This window comes from Artibeus jamaicensis, unplaced genomic scaffold, assembly GCF_021234435.1.
Source record: "Artibeus jamaicensis isolate MK-2021 breed Jamaican fruit bat unplaced genomic scaffold, CSHL_Jam_final scaffold_916, whole genome shotgun sequence".
NCBI classification, from domain to species: Eukaryota; Metazoa; Chordata; class Mammalia; order Chiroptera; family Phyllostomidae; genus Artibeus; species Artibeus jamaicensis.
This window is the reverse complement of record NW_026522059.1, coordinates 27,775,381-27,793,961: the sequence shown is the minus strand read 5'-3', so window position 1 is coordinate 27,793,961 and position 18,581 is coordinate 27,775,381. Positions and strand designations below refer to the sequence as shown.

General features: G+C 40.0%; 1 protein-coding gene across 9 annotated transcripts in view; it reads left to right on the top strand.

Annotated features, from left to right (window-relative positions):
* Positions 1 to 18,581, top strand: part of VPS13B (vacuolar protein sorting 13 homolog B) — a 700,507-nt gene that overhangs the window by 545,208 nt on the left and 136,718 nt on the right. For all 9 annotated transcript variants that reach the window (XM_053660831.1, XM_053660829.1, XM_053660828.1 and 6 more), the window contains 3 exons: positions 7,172 to 7,374; positions 9,669 to 9,870; positions 10,119 to 10,303. In XM_053660831.1, the coding sequence (XP_053516806.1) occupies positions 7,172 to 7,374; positions 9,669 to 9,870; positions 10,119 to 10,303 (590 nt within the window). The remainder of the gene's footprint in view (positions 1 to 7,171; positions 7,375 to 9,668; positions 9,871 to 10,118; positions 10,304 to 18,581) is intronic.

The window sequence follows — 18,581 nt, the reverse complement described above, 5'->3', positions numbered from 1 at the left end:
TTCTTGTCTCCTTATTTTTGGAATTTTAGGGAGGGGATTAAAAGTTGAGAAAATGTAAAACAGAACACATCAAATGCCTGTACACTTACCAGCTAGAACAAATATAAACATTTTTGTCATATTTGCAGTATGTACATATAGACAGAGATAAAACTTCACAAAATTATTCAGCCTTTTTCAACGTTCCAGTGCTAAGAAGATAGCTCTTCATAGTTTTTACTTGTAGTCACTTTGTCCACCGGTGCATTGATTCATTAAGAAGAACACACGCCTTAACTGTTGGCTCTTGTACCAGATTTTGAATATGTAACTGTCCAGTTTCTGTGAGCTCAGGATTCTCTGTGGCCCTTGGTTTATGTGTGTGTTACTACATAAAATAAGATTCATTTTATCAAAGGGAAGATATCTAGTATGTTTCCTGATTTTTTAAAAAAGCCCTGACCAATTTGTCTCTGTTGGCTGGGCAGTATCTCATAGAGCAAAGTCTCTGGTTCCATTCCTGGTCAGGACACATGCCTGGGTCATGGGTTCAATCCCCTGGCCAGGGCACATACGAGAGGCATCAGATCAACTTTTCTTTCTCACACGTGTGTTTCTCTCCCTCTCTTTCCCTCTCCCTCCCCCTTTCTCTAAAAATAAGTAAATAAAATCTTCAAAAAAAACCCCAAACAAACAAAAAGGAAGAGATGACATCCCATTGGCCAGCTTCTCACAAAAGGAAAAAAGGGGAATTAATAACCCTGTTGTGAGTCCCAGGGATTATTTTCATATTTTGTGGTACAACTGTGAAGTTTGGTTTACCATTTATAAATGCCCCCTGTGAAATTCATCACTACTCCTTACTATTAAGTGATCACCATAATCTCTTTTTACTGGTCACTTAGAGTAAGGTTAAAACCACTGAAATAACATGTTTTTCTATTATTTTATTGTTGGTGTTTAATAATTCAGCAGGAAATCTTCAAAAGGAAACGGAGACTATTTTGAACTTGACAGCTGGTACTCGTGGATGCACCTTTCTGCATCCACAGACAACCGGATTCCCTCACGAGGAGCAAGGCCACAGCAGGCTGGTGTGTGTGGCAAGTGTAACGGGCAGGTAGGGACGTAGGATGAGATGAGTCTCAGGAGCAAACCACACCTGATCTCCGTATAGATGTGTGGCCCAAAGGGAAAGGAAGGAGGCGAACGAGACCAGGCAGGGCACATTGGTGTTCGTAGGTCATGTGCTTTCTCAGTGCGTTAGGCAGGGCCTGTCCCCCTGTGCTCACACCAGCACTAGTGTCTTGAATTCTCAGGGCCACCCGTGTGTTTAAACGGGACTGATCCATGCTGGTAGACCTGAAATGCAGGCAAGTACAAACTGTACAAGGATTAGAAAAAAGAAACGTAAAGTATGGGGTAGGCTACTGGCGAAAAGAAGGAAAGGGGACAGCAACTTACACATACTTCCTCAAATACTTGATCAGGATGAAAGAACTGACAGCACATGAAGTGAATTAAGGGGGAAGTAGAAGACGGTAAAGGGGAGATAAATAGTGATAGAAGGAGACTTGACTTGGGGCAGGGGAATACGCAATACAGTGTACGATGATGTATTATAGAATTGTATACCTGAGATCTATAGTATTTCATTACCCAATATCACCCCCAATAAATTCAATTAAAAAAGAAGCAAAAAAAAAAAAAGATCTGTATGATAATAAGGAAGGGTTCATGGTTTCAACAGTTCATTTAAGAGGCAATATTATAAATGTGGTAGGTTGTCTTTTTTTCTCAAGTAGTTACTGAGATTGAGGCTAACAAATTGCCAAGGAAAAATCTGATGTGAAAGAAAATTGCAAATTATTCACTTTGTCTTTGTATATCCAATACGTAGTAGATAACCAGTAAATACCAGTTGAATAATGAACACGTGGATGCATAAATAGGAAAGCTGAAGGTGATCCAGGGTATCCGATTCTTTTTCAATTGGGAGAAGCTCTTGTTTGATAATTAGGCATAGTCATACATACTGTCATAAGAAATTATCCTTAAAACCATGATAGAGAATTTCACTGAAGTAAGAGATTGGGGTGGTGGGGGAGAAGAAAAGGCTGAGGACTACCCTTGGGAATCCCTTTAGCTAGAGAATGTACATCATTTGGGATGCTGTGGGCTATAAATGGCAGAAGATGCAGACTAAATTGGTTTAAGTGCCCTCATTTTCTTCAGAGCCAGGGAGCAAGGGGCAAGGTTACTTTCCCAAAAGTATTGTACCTCCTTGGTTTTCATTGAATCTCATTCTCTTCCCTACACCAAATCAAACTCCAGAGAGCTCCAAACTTGAAAATCTAGAAAGTGTGGCAAGTTCCCAGCCCTTGTTTTCTACATCCTGGAAAACTAGTCATTAGATCCCACTGTTGCTAGGACACAGCCATAGCTGGGTCAGCGCCAGCCTCAAGGGCAGAGTCACTGTGTCTGAGGCATGTTGAACCCCCTGCCGCCCTCCTCAGTGCTCACTGTGTCTAGCCCACTTTCTTCCTCTTCCAGCTCCCAAATGTTTGCCTGACCATCGGCTCCCTAACCCCAGGCCATTTTCCTGAGCTTCCAGTCATCTCCTTTATCTTGACTCTCCTAGAACTGGAGGGATCCCATTTTTCCTACCCAAATAAAAAAGAATAGAATTTGTACAATAGTTGGGGAATTTCTGTGTGTTTTAACAGTGTATATTCAGTGACACAAAAGCTGTCCACATTTCATATTTGTGTTTGTAATAATTCAAGTCTAGAACTTTTTTTCTTACATTCCTTCTTCTCCCAGTCAATAAATACTTCTCATTGTATAACTCTGGGGAGATAAGAGGAGATTTCTACTGACCCCATTTAAGTTCTCTCAGATGAGGTAGCATTCTTAGCAGTGTATACATAAGGTATGTATAATGAAAAATGATATCCTTCAAGATAATGAAAGTTTTGACATTCTAATACTAACTTTTTTAGGCAAAAGAGACATGAATTTAACAGTACCATATCAGTATTTGGAAGTAGTTTCTGGATAGTAGAAGCACCAATTAAGATCTAATTCTGAATATATTAAGTTACTTCAACAAAGAAGATTTTATCATATCCTTTGCTTACAAATATCTTTGTATAAATGAAAACTTACAGAATAAGAAAGATTATCTCATTCATCCGTGAGCTCCAGGTAAAAAGTTGTCTGGAGCTTATATACCCACTTTGTTGAGAGGTATGTTTTTTTATTTTTATTAAGTCATAAGTGGATGTTGAATGCTGTTTCTCTTTCTGCATCTGTGGAGATAATCATTTGACTTTTATATTTCATGTTGCTAATGGGCTATCCCATAGTGATTGATTTGCAGATGTTGAACCATCCTTGAATCTTTGAAATGAATCCCTCTTGGTTATTATGGTATAAGATCCTTTTAACATATTGTTAAATTTAGTTTGCTGGTACTTTGTTGAGGACTTTTGCATCTGTTCATTGGGGATACTGGCCTGTGATTTGTGTGTGGGGGGGGTGTCTTCATCTGATTTTGGGATCGGGATAGTGCGGGCCTCGTAAAATGAGTGTGCGAGCATTTTTTCCTCTTCAGTTTTGTTGTTTTTTTTTTGTAATAATTTGTGAAGGATCAGTATTAATTCTTTAAATATTTGGTAGAATTATCTTGTAAAGCCATCTTGTCCTGGACTTCTGTTTGAGAGTTTTTGAATTGCCGATTGAATGTCATTACTTGTAGTCAGTCTGTTCAGGTTTTCTGTTTCTTCATGATTAAGTGAAATGGCTTTTACCAACTCCTCCAGTCCCAGGGAGAGTGCCAGCAGTGTCTCACCTGTTTGGCAGATGCTGTAGGGTTAGCAAATGGATTTCCTTCACGTGTAGTCTGTATGCCCTTCACTGTGTTTTCACTGTGCACAAGGCGGGTCAGTCTGCTCAAGGTCCATCCCTCAGCGGTGGCCCACCTACTGCACTTCGCCGCGTTGGGGGTGGGTTGCTCCTGTTATCATATCTCCGTCCTCACCCTTCTCTCTGTGGTCCCTCTGTCACTTGTACAGAAGCTGTTCAATCGGTCTTCATTTATTGTTCAGGAGGGTTTCTCTATGTGTAGGTATATATTCAGTGTGTCTGCAGGAGGAGTTGAGTTCGGGGTCTTCCTATCTAGCATTTTGGACCTTGTGGGAGCCTGAAACATCTTGCATCTTGTGTCCAGAAAGTAAAGACACTCCCCAAAATCATGGAAGTATATCAAAAGGACACAGGGGCTGACTTAAAGGGGTTTCCATTGTCCCAAGCTGATTCAATTTAAGCAACAAAGTAAATAATGATAGTATTAGATTATAACCCATAAAATAAAGTCCATACTGATGTGCATGAATAATTGAACTAATAACTGGGGTAGAAGGGGCAGCTCTTCATTTGTCAATCATGGAATACTAATTGATAAATGTAGAAGAATAAGAAAATTGGAAATCAACATTATTAATTTGTACCACAGTAATAATTATTCCATTCAAGAATCAGAGATGGACAGTAGTGGGTAAAAGTTTGATGTAAAAAAGGATAATGTGTAATCTCCAGATATCTTCCTACAGATATTTGTTATTTATGAAAGGAAAAATAACTACTTTATAGTGGCCAAACCTGTAAGACAGCCCTTTAGCCATGTGATCAGAGTTAATATACCAGTAATAAAGCATCAATAACACATAACCAAAGATGATGCATTGAGAAAGGCATCGCTTCCCTGGTATTCTTCCCCAAAATGCATGCCTTCATTTTAATGAGAAATCATTAGATAAAAACAAATTAAGAAACATTCTGCAAAATAAATGGCTTGGACTGTTCAAGAGTATCAAAGTTATAAAAAACAAACCTAAAGGATCTGTCACAGAATGAAGAAGATGAAGAAAGTGACAGCCAAAGTCAGTAGGGAGGACCCTACATTGGATACTGGACCAGAGAAAGGAGGTTAGTGGGCAGAAAGGGCAAAATTTAAATAAGATCTGTTGATTACTTAATAGAATTATATCAGTGTGAATTTTCTGATTCCAATATTGAAACTGCACTTACATAGCTGGAGCATGTATGGGAACTGTATATTTTTGCAACTTTTAGGGAAGTCTAATGTTACTTCCAAATTGGCATGATTCTTTTAGAGGAAGGAGACTTGGAATAGATGAAGAGATGGCTTCTAAGGTCTCTTCCATCTAGTTGTATTGTTCTGTGATACATTGATGCCAACCAAGAATGGCAGATTTAAGTTCTTCACTTTCCTGTCTGTCAAGTAAGAAATGTATTGAGACAGCTGAAAACAGGAGCAGATTCTAAACTGTCAGTTCAGTTTGGTGGGACACATGCTAACGGCTGTCCCCAGTACTGTCCTGAGTGAGAGGGCCCTTGCCTCCAGGACTCTCACGGCCGACTGAAGCTCGAAAATAACGTGGTCTTTGTTCAGTCACTCAGATTCCTGAGATCTTTCTTCATTGATACTTTAAATAACGGAGTTGGAAAGTCTTGGAAATCTTTATCTAAGAGTAAAAGGCCCCAAATTGGGCCCCAGACTTTTCGATCTGGGTGTCTGATGAGATAGTGATAAATGTTAAATAAGATAAGCAACCTAGGGAGCCTTTGATATTAAACACTTTGTCTCTGAGGGGCCAATAGGACATTCACATGAAGATCCAGATAACTGAATATTTTGTTGTAGGCCAGTAGGAAGGTACATGTGTTTGAGAAGACAGGCGATGTAATTCGGACATTCCCTTAATGCTCATTTGCTGGGTCATTGTAATGAATTAAGCCTATATTTTCTTATCCTATTAAGACAAATTGCTGAAAGATAATTGGTGTGTCTATCTAGCGAATCTTTACTGTTGAGAAGTCTTAACCAGTTCAGGAGATGTAATGCAGTCAAGTTAGGAAGTTACGACTTTAGGTGCAAACTCCTTTGGTAAAGATGAATTTTGATTCTTGGTCATTGGGGGCCCTGTTTCTGTCTTTTTGTTTTGTATATTTTCTCTTTAGTCTAAGTGAATTATTAAGAAAAAGAAAAATGTGTAAATAAAATGGAACTCTAGTGCCACAATATATTTGTTGAAAAAATTTAAGAAATCGATTTTCATCATCATAATTGTGACAAAAGTCTTAGCCCTAACAATTTTGTGGGTGTGATGTCTTCTGTGTATCTTATTTCTGCAGTGAGAACACGCAGTGCACACGAGGTTTTCAGGTCTCTGGAGAATTGAAAAGTCAGTGTGGGTTCTGTACGTTGAGAAGTGTACACCATCGGTCTAAGGTGTTTTTTCATCTCTCAACTCTTTTAAGGATCAAATATTATTAGAAAAATAAGCCATGGGCATTACAAATGTGGTCTGGTGAAATTCAATATTCACAATGACAATTCAGAATATGAGCTCCTTGGGGGAAAGTTAGCCCACTACTCTGACTTTGCATTCAAATATCTTAAAGTATGCCATTGGTTTTATGAAAAGGTTTTGATCTACACTTCTAGTTTAAGTTCAAAAGAAACCTACATTTTAAAGTGTATTCCTTTTCTGGATATATTTACTTTGAACTACAGCATATAGTTTTTCTCATAAATCTAACCTGCCACTATCTGTTTTTAAGACTTTGTAAACTTCAAGTGGTTATGATGTGTGAAGTTTGGATTAAACTAAATTTTTTAGAAAACACATGTTATATATATTTTGATTGTTTTGATTTTAACATGAGCCAGTCAAAAACTTGAGTGTCTAGCAAAGTAATATACTTTGCTCTTACTGTAAGAAATCACAGAAAATTGCCCTTTCTCATCATGTTAACAATAGACAAATGAAGCAGCTGTTCTCATTCTTAATGTAGTTGTTTGAAAAACTTGCACAATTTAATGAAAATGTCTCTACCCATAAAACTTAAAATGCTCACACATGGAAAAAGTCATAATGTTTTGGCAAATACTGCTTGTTAGGAATGTGAATGAGGTGTACCTGCTCCATGACTGAAATGCTGTGTGAGTGGTGTAGAACCATGAGGGGGAAGCCAGCTGAGAAAGAAGACGCTGACAAAGGGTGAATTCACACTCTTTAAACATACAGTGGGTTTCGCCCAAACATATTTTTTAACAAGGAAAAATGAATATTTATGTCCCTCTCCATTTCTTTTTATTTTTCAGGTGTAATTCTTGGGTCATCATTTCTACTCAGCATAAACGATTTGCTCCTCAAAACAAGTCTCCGAGAAAGAAGTCGGATTCTGATAGGCCCCTGCTGCGCCACTGCCGATCTGGAAGCCAAGTGGTGCAAACACAGCGGCGACCCAGGCCCAGAGCAGGGCGTCCCCAAACTGTCCATTGCTCTGAGTGGGGGTCTGCTTCAGGTGTGTGCGGATTGGCTCCACCTCTCCCGCAACTTTTAACTAGACTTTGTTCATTGTTTTAACTCTTTCACTGAATTTTAAATCTTGATGTGGTGAGAAAGGGTATTATCGGATTGCTCTCTAGGGATGTAATTCACACACCATACAAATCAACTGATCATGGTACAGTTCACTGGATTTTTAGTACTGTATAGTCACAAAGTTGAGTAAACATCACTGCTATTCACTTTAGAACATTTGCACACACACCCCTCCAACACCTTTTACTCATTGGCACTTGCTCCCCATTATCCTGCTGTCCCCTTTCCAGGTTTGCGCCGCCACTAATCTGTTTTTGTTTTCTGTTTTATTCAACTCTTACGGGTAGTGCATGTAAGTGTGTGTTCTTTTGTGAGTGGCTTCTTTCACTTCACATACTGTTTCCAAGGTTCACTGATATTTTAGCCAGCGCTTCATTTCTTTTCCTGGCCCAATAATACTTGATGGTGTGGAAATTCCATTTACTGTTTACCCACTCATCAATTGATGGATATTTGGGTTCTTTCCACTTCGGGCCATTATGATAAACACTGCTATTAACATTTGTGTGCAAGTTTTTGTATGGACCTGTTTTTCTTTCTTTTGGATACATGACTAGGAGTGAAATTGCTAGGTCATTGAACTTCTTTCTAATGTGTAGACTTTTCTCGTCACAAAGTAGTGCAACTTTCACAAGCACAGATTCATCAGCAATATATAAGAAACACTTTCTAAATGAAAATTTCTTAGATTAAATTTTAATGTCTGACGACTAACACTTGACATGTAAGTAAAATCACAACCTTTTTATTCTTTGTTTAGAGCCAAGTATCCAAATTTTCTATTTGGATAGATGTGTATTCTTACCTTATCTTATATTTAATGTATTCTTTATGTGACTTGATATCCCCCAAATTTAACACAAATTCAAAAGGTTGAGAAATTCACAATTATAGAAAATGAAAATGACTGATTTGTTAATAACAGAGGTATGTTATATAAATATTTGAATATCTTGTTTTTATCTAAAAATTGTGTTACTTCAACTTTTTCAAAGTTGAGATTTTCTGCATATATCAGAAATCTTCATATATTTAACAATAAGCATTTAGTTTTATGTTGTTATCCAGATCATTAATCGTATTACCATTTTTTCAAGTCAGCAGAGTAATTCCATATTAAAACAATAAGAGCAAAACCAAAGATTATCATCTCTACATTATAAAGTCTCTGACTGTCTCTTGACAATTTGAAGGCTGGAACAGAGTGTTTGCCTTGACTTTTTACCTATCTCAGTTTTTTTTTGATCCAATAAAAATAACATTGATGAGACCATAGGTAGACTTTGTATCATATCTTTTACCTTCAAATATGAGATGCCTTATTTCCAGAGAATAGGACCAATGTCCAGGTTGTCCAGGAACTTAACACAGCTAGGGGACTATTTTTCCTACCTCTCTATATTCTCTTTGTGTGTGTTTTATGGATTTCTTAGAAGGTAATATTGCCTTTATTCAGTATGTTCAGAGAAAAATTTTTAATAGCATTGAAATTTGGAATCCATGATTATTATTACCCATTGGTCAGACTTCTGTTTTAGACTGGTGTTCTTCACGTGCAGAAAAGGGGACTCGCTCCTCATGGTTAGAGGAGACATTGACCTGGCCTCTGAAACCCTCCTGTGGCCCCCGGTACAGTGATTCCCGGGCCGTGCGGGGCTGCGTGCGGGCACGTTCTCACTGGGCACAGAGGTTGGGAGACTTCTGAGTTTAGGTTCATTAAGCCTCGACGTCACTTCTTCTCTTCAAAGTAAAAGTGCAGAGAAAAGAGCCCTGTGATCAGTATGCATCTGTTTAATCTCATAACAGAATTTAGGAAGCTATTCTGGTGAGGTTCTTAGTAGTTCATTAACATTTTGGCCTAGAAGACCCACGTGTTTTTCTCAGACTGTAATGGGTGTTCTTTTCCCTCTTAGCTAAGTTAATTAATAAACATTACCTCACATTAACTTAATTTCATCATTAATTTAGCACTTAAAATTGATTTTTACTCACATAACATACGACATAATTGATTTTGCTGTCTTTGTATATTTACTCAAGCAATAGAATTATACTCTACAGGTCCAGTTACTTAGATACTGTAGTTCAGTTATTGTCAGTAATTAAATTAAACATAATTGCTGTCTTGCATTAGTTCAAATATGATTGTACCAAATTGTCTTCATGAAATGTTTGTATTTTAAAGCCACTAAAATTTTTCATATGGTTTTAAAGGTTTTCTGGGGTCAGGAACATTTGAATTGTTTAGTTCTTCTGCATGAACTGCTCCGTGGGTATCTTAATGAGGAGAGAAACTGTGAAGTTTCTGACACGCCACCGCATGTGCCGCCTCCTGTGGAAAAGAACCAGACATTTAAAAGCGAGCAGAGTTCCGATGACCTGCGGACGGGCCTGTTTCAGTACATCCGAGACGCTGGTGAGTAGTGACAGCTCCGCAGTGAGATCACTCGAACGGCGCGTGGAACCTGCAGTACAAAAATAGTAAAGTACCTTTCAGGATCTCCAAGGGGAAGTTCTCCATTTGTTCCCATCTCAAACCACATAAAAATGACCACCCAGCTTCTTTATAAAGTTTTCTGTTATCCTCACAATATTTTTCTTGCTGTCATAAACCAGTGTATTTCCCTTCAAAAGCATACAATTAATTATACTTTCATTGAACAGAACCCTCGAAAATGCCTGGTGTCTATGAAGTCTCGTTTTACAATGAAACCGAAGATACCCCAGGGATGATGCTGTGGCGATACCCAGAGCCTAGAGTGCTCACCCTTGTCCGAATAACTCCCGTGCCCTTCAACACCACGGAGGATCCAGACATTAGCACGGCTGACCTGGGAGACATGCTGCAGGTATGTCGTTAAAATTAAAATACTGTGGGGAAGTGCTGATTCGGTACTAGGAAAGTGTTTGGAGTATACCTATTTTTTCCATTAACAGTATCAGAAAGAAATGTACACCTATGTATACACTCAAAATATTTAAAATATATAATAGAATAATATAATTCAGATTCATAGTAGTACACGACTATTTTGAGAGTTCTCAATTCTATTCTTAGTCCCATCGGTAAGTGGGTCCTGTGGTCTCTAAGATGAATAGGGGTCATTTGGTTCACCACACACTTTGTGACCACCTACCGTATGCTCTCAACTCCGCAGCATTTTCGGAGCTGCTCAGTGAAATAGAGTATGTCCACATACAGCCAGAATGGGTAACTGAGTTTTCACTTCATTTCCAAGGCTGAAAATGAAAACGGTCTTGGGGCTTGAGGTAGGCTAATAAGAAAACCATCTGACCAATGATTGTATTCTGTGTGGTCTTGGGAAAGTTTGTTTCTTCCCAGGTCCCTGAGTTCAATGTAAATGTCATTATGGATATCACTCTATTATCAGTCTACTTACTAATATGCTATGAATCTGAATTTCTCCTAAAATGTGTTTTTCTCTGAGTCTTCTACCTACTAATAGATGATACAACCAATTGCTCAAAGCCTAGGAATCATTCCTGATTGCTCCTTTTCCCCATCTCCCTGCATCTGAGTTATCAACAAGTCCTATTACTTCTACCTCCAGAATAGGTCCCTATTCCATCTCTCTCTCCAGTGCAAGTCAAGTCCAAGCCCGCCTTCTGTTCCCTACCACAGTAGCTTCCTAATTGATATCTAGAATTTCATTCTTGACCTCTTGTAATGCATTTTCCAAACAGCAGCTGAAGCGAACTTTTAAAAATGTAGACCAGGTCACATCACTCTCCTAAATTACAATATTATGCTGACTTTCTCTGACACTTAGAACAAAATTCACATTCTTGTGTGGCCTGCAAGGACCTGTGATCTGTGCCCTTCCCATCCTCTGACTGTATCTCATGCCAGTCTCCCCTCCCCCTTCCCCCGGAGCACCCCACTTCAGCGTCATTTCCCTTGTCCTGTTCCTTGTATTTGTCAGTCAGGTACGAGCTCAAATGTCATATCCTGGCAAGTTCACTTTTTCCTGTACTACATTACCTTGTTTGACTTTCTTCATAGCTCTTTTTGCTATTCAGAATTATCCTGTGCACTTATTTATTTTGTTGCTTATCATCTTTTTATCTCTACTGTTAGAAAATAAGCTTCTTTTATGCCTTGGTCACTTATCCCCAGCCTCTGGTACATAGCAATATTCACCATTTTTTTACAATGACTGCTCCATACTTAATAAGTTAGAGTAATAATACAAATCAGAAGTTCATGATACATATTAGCACAGGTAGTGTTGTATTCTTACTTAATTCTTTTTAATATTGATCTTGATGCACTAGTCGGACGTTCACCTTCTGAGTCGGTAGCAACGGCGCATGCCGGCATTTTATCAGTGAGCCAGAGCACGCTGGGCACCGATGGCCCAGCTGCCGGCTGTCTGCATGCTGAGTCTTTATTTTTCTTATTGTGAGAACTTTTAAGTAGCTCTGCTTTGATTTTTAAATCCTCAGATTTGTTTTCCCCCCTATCAATGCCAAGTTCATGATCACATTCTCTACCAGTGTTCCTGGATAAGTTTTGCTAATAAATCAGCAATGTCTTTGAATCCTACTGTCTTATTAGACTTCTCTAAATGCAGAACACCTATGGTGTTTTCAGTCAAAATGAAAATATATATCAAAGTTGCAGCCTTCTATAAGGGCTTCTTTCTGATTTGGGAGATCAGATTTATAGCTAATATTAATATATTTATGAACATCAATCTGGTAACTTCTACTAATAGTATTGTATTATGTCAGGGATAGAAAACAGGGCACTTAAGGTAGAAAGTACATTCATTTACGACATGCACTTCACCTTCTCACTATTGCTGGAGAGGTTGGACGGCACCGTGGTGAAGAGAGTGAACTGTGGCCTGAATGCTGGGGGTCAGAATCTGGCTCTGCCACTGGGAGACCATGTCACTCTAGACAAGTCACTCTGTCAGCCTCGGATTCTTTGTCTTGCCTTTTTAAAATCAATAGAATGAAGCTATTAATAATGTGATTGTGATAGGCATTAATATTAATAGAACAATACCTGGCACATGGCAAGGGCAATGTAAGGGTGAGGACTGCCGCTTCTACTGTGTTGACTGTCACCAAAACTGTTCTCACGGAGCAGAAAGAGCAAGGCTGATGACCCCACAGGCCAGCTGGAGATGGCCAGGGGATTGGCACAGCCCCAGGTGCGGACAGTGGGCCTGGCAGGGTTCAGCAAGCGAGGAGTCGGGAGCAGAGAGGTCCTGCCACGTTTCCTGTCTCGCTGGAGAGAGAGGAGCTGGGACGTGAGCAGAGTTCAAAGCCAGGGATGCTGACCTGGTACCAAGACATGGTTGCACCTACTGTAAGTTGAAAGGGAGAACTCCATCCCAGTGGTGAGAAGGAACACCCAGAATTAAAACTGAGATGTCCAACAGAGCAGAACAGGCAGAGTTTGCCAGGAGCTGCTGAGCTCCTGGTTCAGTCCTTATACAGCATGTTCTCAAATAACGATGTTTCATTGGAACGTTAACGAGATGCTGCAGGACCTTAACTCTTGTTTATGTCAGTTAGCATGTGGTAAGATTGGTTTTGTTATTCATTGTTTTGCTGCAGTTCCAAGATCCTATTGACAATGTTGAGTGAGAACTTACTGTATACCCCTGGCTAAGAACAGAATTTGTCCCAGGGAGTAGGGAGCACCTCACCTGTGGCAATAACTGTGTTGTCATCTTAGAACCATGCAAACTGTTTCGTGTCCTTGGAACTTCTGTTCAGAATAGAACATGTGTTATATGAGTCACAAGTTTGATTTTTATGACAGTTTTTCCTTGAGTACCTCCCGGGGACTCAGAGACAGGTAAGAACAGTGTCCACTCATGCGAGGTTCTCGGTCTAGCATGTCTAGGGACGTTTCTCTGGCCCTCTGGGATGGCAGTGTCCCTAATTTCAGCTTTCAAGGAGAACCTCTGTGTTGTCAGAATCGTTCTCATGCTGTATGTGATTATCTCTGGGTCCAGAGACACAGTTAAGTCATTGGACCACCGATCCTGAATTGCAGGGAGCTTATGAAAGGAAGGCCCATGGTCATAATTGTGTCATGCAGCTATTGTGGACAGTAAAGTCCCAACAGCTGACTCCTGCTCCCCTCCCCTTTTTATTTTACTAACTCAGTGACCTTAGTGATCTCTTTGAGCCCTACTTTCTTCAACTGAATACTGGGTTCAATGTTATTTACCTTTCAGAGTTGTCTTGAGAACTAATACATGCCTTACACATAGTGAATTGCTTCCCTCCACCCCTCCTTCACAAATGATGCTGGGACCACTAAGAGAGCCCCCTATGTGTGATTCCAGCCCTCAGTCTCTTTCTCTTCTGAACTTTCCTATGACGTTCTTCAAGTGCAGGTGGACTGCATGACTCTCCTTAGAAAAACCTTCAGTAATTCCTCCACCCTGCTGGCCTGGCCTTGAGGCCCCTCCACAGTCTCCCGACCCCTCGGCCAGCTCACCTTTCCCTCCCCTCTGTGTGATCTATGCTGGAGTCCAACGGGCCTGCTCAGCATTCCCCAAACCAGCTGGTTACATCCCGCCTCCATCCCACTCACTCTTCTTCAGTGCGAGAGAAAAATCTCTCCTTTTCTGCTGAAATCCTGATCACACTTCCAAACAGCTCACCATGTGCCATGAATTTCATGAAGTCATTCCCGGACACCAGCTCCAAACATTATACCACCATCCTCTTAAAGTCCTCTAACACTTCATGGCACCACTTCTATGCTATTTCTCATCCCATCCCTCATTTTTTAACTATTTGTCCATGTCTGGTCTCCCTCCTAGATTGTAGGTTTCTGTAGGAATGGTCATTACCTGCTCTATAGTATCTGTTGCCATGGAGATGCCCCATAAATAGACTGAATGGATGAATGACTTCATGAATGGAATGTTCCTATTTTGTATTATTCAAAAGTAGTACATTGTTTGTCATTATTTTATGCGAGCCATTGAGCGAGTTTTGGTTTTACAAACTGAATTATGTCAGAATGCATTGTTATGCTTCAGTGGTATTATCTACCATAAACACCCAGTCTAATGTGATTACATTACACAGGCTCTTGGTGAGGTCATTGAAAAGTCTGCCAAGCCCACTGCCCCCTGGACAGAGGCTAGTTCTTGAAGACAAAGATAAGTTAATCTCCTTGGTTTCAGTCCTAAAAACAATTGAGTTTGGATAAATTTTCCTTCAGGACCATTTAGTTCATAAAAAACTGACCTTACAGAGTTCACTTATACAGAACCCTCATATTTGTCTGTTTATGTATCTTTCTGTGATTGATAATGGGATTTATAAACAGGTTCCTCAAATGACTTTATGGAGTTTATTTTGCAATTATAATGGAAAACATGTCTATAATGTTAAATCAAACTAAGCACCAGTTGTGATTAAAGACCCTGAAATTAATGTTCACAAAAAGCAAAAGGAGCTTATTTTGTGATCAATTTGTTAAATTTTAGGTGTTTATAGTATACTTAGGATCTGTAAGGTAGAGTAATGCCTTCAACCTAGAAGGAATGTTTTGTGGTTTAAATGAGCTTAAAAATAAGAAATTTCTGGCGCCGTATCCAGTACATACGAGGACTTGCTCTGTCCTTATCCTGCTGTGTGCACCGCCTGCTGAGGGGTTCGTTGAGGAAGCGCCCGCGTGCCTGGATGTAGGACTTCAGTCCATCCTCTGTAGTGTGACTGGGAATAGATATTTCCACTCTCACCCAGGTCTGTTATGGTGCTTATTCTTTCTCTCTGAATACTGTGTTGTTGTTATTATTATTTTCATATTTGTTTTCATTTTTATGTTGCACCAAATTTTTAGATATCTTCATTTGGTATGTGACAATAGGCCAAACTAAACATCCTCTTCCCCCAAAGGATCGTGCAAGTACGAAGCTTGAGCATTAAATTCAGTGGAAACACCATGGATGGGCAACCCTGAGGCAGTTTACCATCCCTGATGGTAACAAGGTTAAAGAAGTAAAGTGGAGGGTGTTTGGCACTGATGGCATATATGGATTAAAAGGAAAGATGTAGTCACTAAAGTCAGGAATTTCTGTAATGCAAGAAAGTTTGGAGAAAAAAGAAATGTTTGAGTAATTTAGGGAAAATTAACATAGGTTCATAAAACTTTACACTAGAAAAATTAAATAGACACTTAGATTCAGATCTATACCTTCAGAAAATGTGACTTTAACCCATGAGACAAATGTATCCATCTGTTGTTTTTCTTTCCACTTCACAGCATTTCTTATTAACAAATAATGGTTGGGTATATTCTCAATATCAATGTAGGGACAATGTATAGACAATGAGGATATAAAGAGATCTGTCCCAACTCTTAGGAGGTCTATAACAGTGTGATTGGAAATCCTATACAATATAATCAGAAAAAGAAGGCATAATTGTATATGCAAGTTCATAAGATAGAATAGCTGAATATATATTAATATAGACCATCTATTTATGTAGGACAATCATGTAATTTAGGGGATTCTGACATCAGAAGAGTAAATTGAATTCATTGGGAAAAAAGAATAAATTTGTTACTAACGCTCTATGATTTCATGGCCCTTTTCTCAGCTAAAAAGGCATTTTCAAGCTTCAGAATTTGGTGCAGAATTCTTATGAGCAAAAAGCATTACTAGAGTTCTTACGGGACATCTTCACAAGGACAACAGGAAGAAAAAAAGGCAAAAACAAGCTGTGTCGTTTGTTTACTCCTGGTGGAGAAGGAGAGCAGGAAGCCAAAGAAATCAGTGTGCTGGTGCCCAGTTTGCTTTTGTTTATCCAGTTCAAAAGTTAGGGAAATTAGTTTTTTAAAGTTACAGTAATATGATTATAAAAATCACACCAGAAGAATAATGAACAAAAAACTGCTTCCTTGGAAACTAAGATGAGTCTAAATGGTAGGGATCTGTGTTACTTTTCTCTGATGTGTTGTGATCCTGCTGTGAATTCAGCCCAGCACTCTGCTGGGTACTTTATATATGTAACCACATTAAATCTTCTTTGATTCTGTGAGGTAGCCATTGTCTCCATTTTATGAGTGGGGAAACTGAGGCTGAGAGAAATTAACCGGTCTTGAATCACAGAACTTAAAGTGAAGGAGCCAGAATGTCATCCCAGGAGTTCCATCCTATGCACCTCACCTATTTGTGAAACATTAGGATAATGGTATTGCAGGTGATCTGTTTGGGTGGCAGTGAGCTACTTTGTTGAGAAATGTGAAAAGAGGGGAAATAAAATTACCCTTTTACCTCAAACCATTACATAATGAAACAATGAACCAGGCCAAAGATACACAAAATGACTTTAAATAAAAGGACACCCAGACATACAAAATGCATTGGGGATAGCTCAAGAAAGAATGTTAACTTCAAAAGGAGAGGTGGTCAGTTCTAGAAGCCTCTAGGAGGTTCAAGGAAGTACTTGTTGGCAAGAGTCCTACTGGCAGCATCCAAAGAAATGATACCAAAGTGTCTGATTTACCTGGTAGCTAAATCCCCTTCATGGAGATGAATATAGCAGCTGTTAAATGTCTGTGTCCAACACTCAAATCACCTAGCCATCCAAACAACTTTCTGGTAGTTTGGGCCCCAGTGCACTCTGTCTCTGTAGGAAGCATCATGCACTGCTCAGTCCAGACCATCTTCAGGCTCCCTGGCAGTTGCACAGGCTCATGGTAAACTAATGACTTGGCATCTGGTTTGTATATTCATCTCCCTCGAATGTTGTGGCATGACTCAGCATTCCTAACGCTAGTCAGTGCTGGGACACCAATGCAAATTTTCTAAGGCTAAGAGGTCAGTGGCCAGATCTTGAATCATGGAGAATTCATCATGCTAAGTACCTGCCTTCCCAGCATGCTGGCCTTTCCCAAGTGATATCTTCATTATTGAGCCTGTATCACAGACCTTTTCAAACAAAAGTCTATCTCAGGACCTTAAAGACTTGTGAGGAGCAGAGATAATGCATGTAAAATAAAGCACCTAGCATAGTGCCTTACGTAGTTAAAGGCTCAGTAAATTATTCTTATGACACTTGGTTACAGTGGTAGCTGCTGTCATTATTACCATCATCATCAGCCTATCAATTGATTCAAGAACCTGGATCCTACCTGGTAGACCAAGGAAGCCATGTGTCTGAGAAAGTTGTTTTTTGTGTTTATGGACTGGATGTCAAGGTCATAATTGGTAAGAATGCTGATCTGATTGCACGTGATAAATGGACTGCTTTTAAGAGACCCAATTCTCCCACAGCTACCCGGTCAAGTGCCCCCCAGGCACTGTGTCAGCTGCAGTCCTCTAGCTTGCAGGTAGCAGAAACCCCAGCGAAGCTGGAGCTGGCTAGCAAAAAATAGAGGGGTCTAGTATCAGGATATGGCAGGGAGTTCTGGACGCCGGGACGTCGGGCCAGGAATATTTCCTTTATTCTCCGTTTTTAACAGGCTGGCTGTGCTCCTGCCCTCCACCCCCCTGCTCAGGCTATCTAATAATCTCCCTACTGCTCCCAGAGCTTCCAACCCCCAGTCCAGTTCCACGTTCCTGCTTGCACTAGTTTGGTGTCAGGAGCTCTTTGCCCTTCAGCTGTGGTCCTGGGGGTGGAGTCACATTCACAGACAGGGCTGAGGATTAGGGCTCATCGTGAGCCTCACAGACTCCCCACGGGGATCCATTCTATTTCATATCTCTCTTAACTGCTCTGGTTTTAGACCCTGGCGGGGCTTGGCCAAACTCATGCTCAACACCGGCCTCCCACTCTCAGCTCTGTCTCTCCAGCCTGCCCAACTCTGAAGGCCCACACAGTGTGCTCTGCACTTTCTGTAGGGTCTGTGGCTTCAGAGACGAATTGCCACTGGCAGAGGGTCTCTAGAAAGACTGCCTCGCTAAAAATTTGACCCTTTTCTGCTCTAGTTTTTCCAGCTTTTCCTTTGCAGATATCTGGCAGAGCTGTTTCTCCCTGCACATCAAAGGCCGTCTCCATCTGGAGAAAAGCCTCACATCACTTTTTAAATCTTCCCATTGTCCTTGTCTAGCATGCTCCCAAAAATACAGTTTGGGCAAACTTCACGTGCGTTTTCCTGACACACATGAGATATTT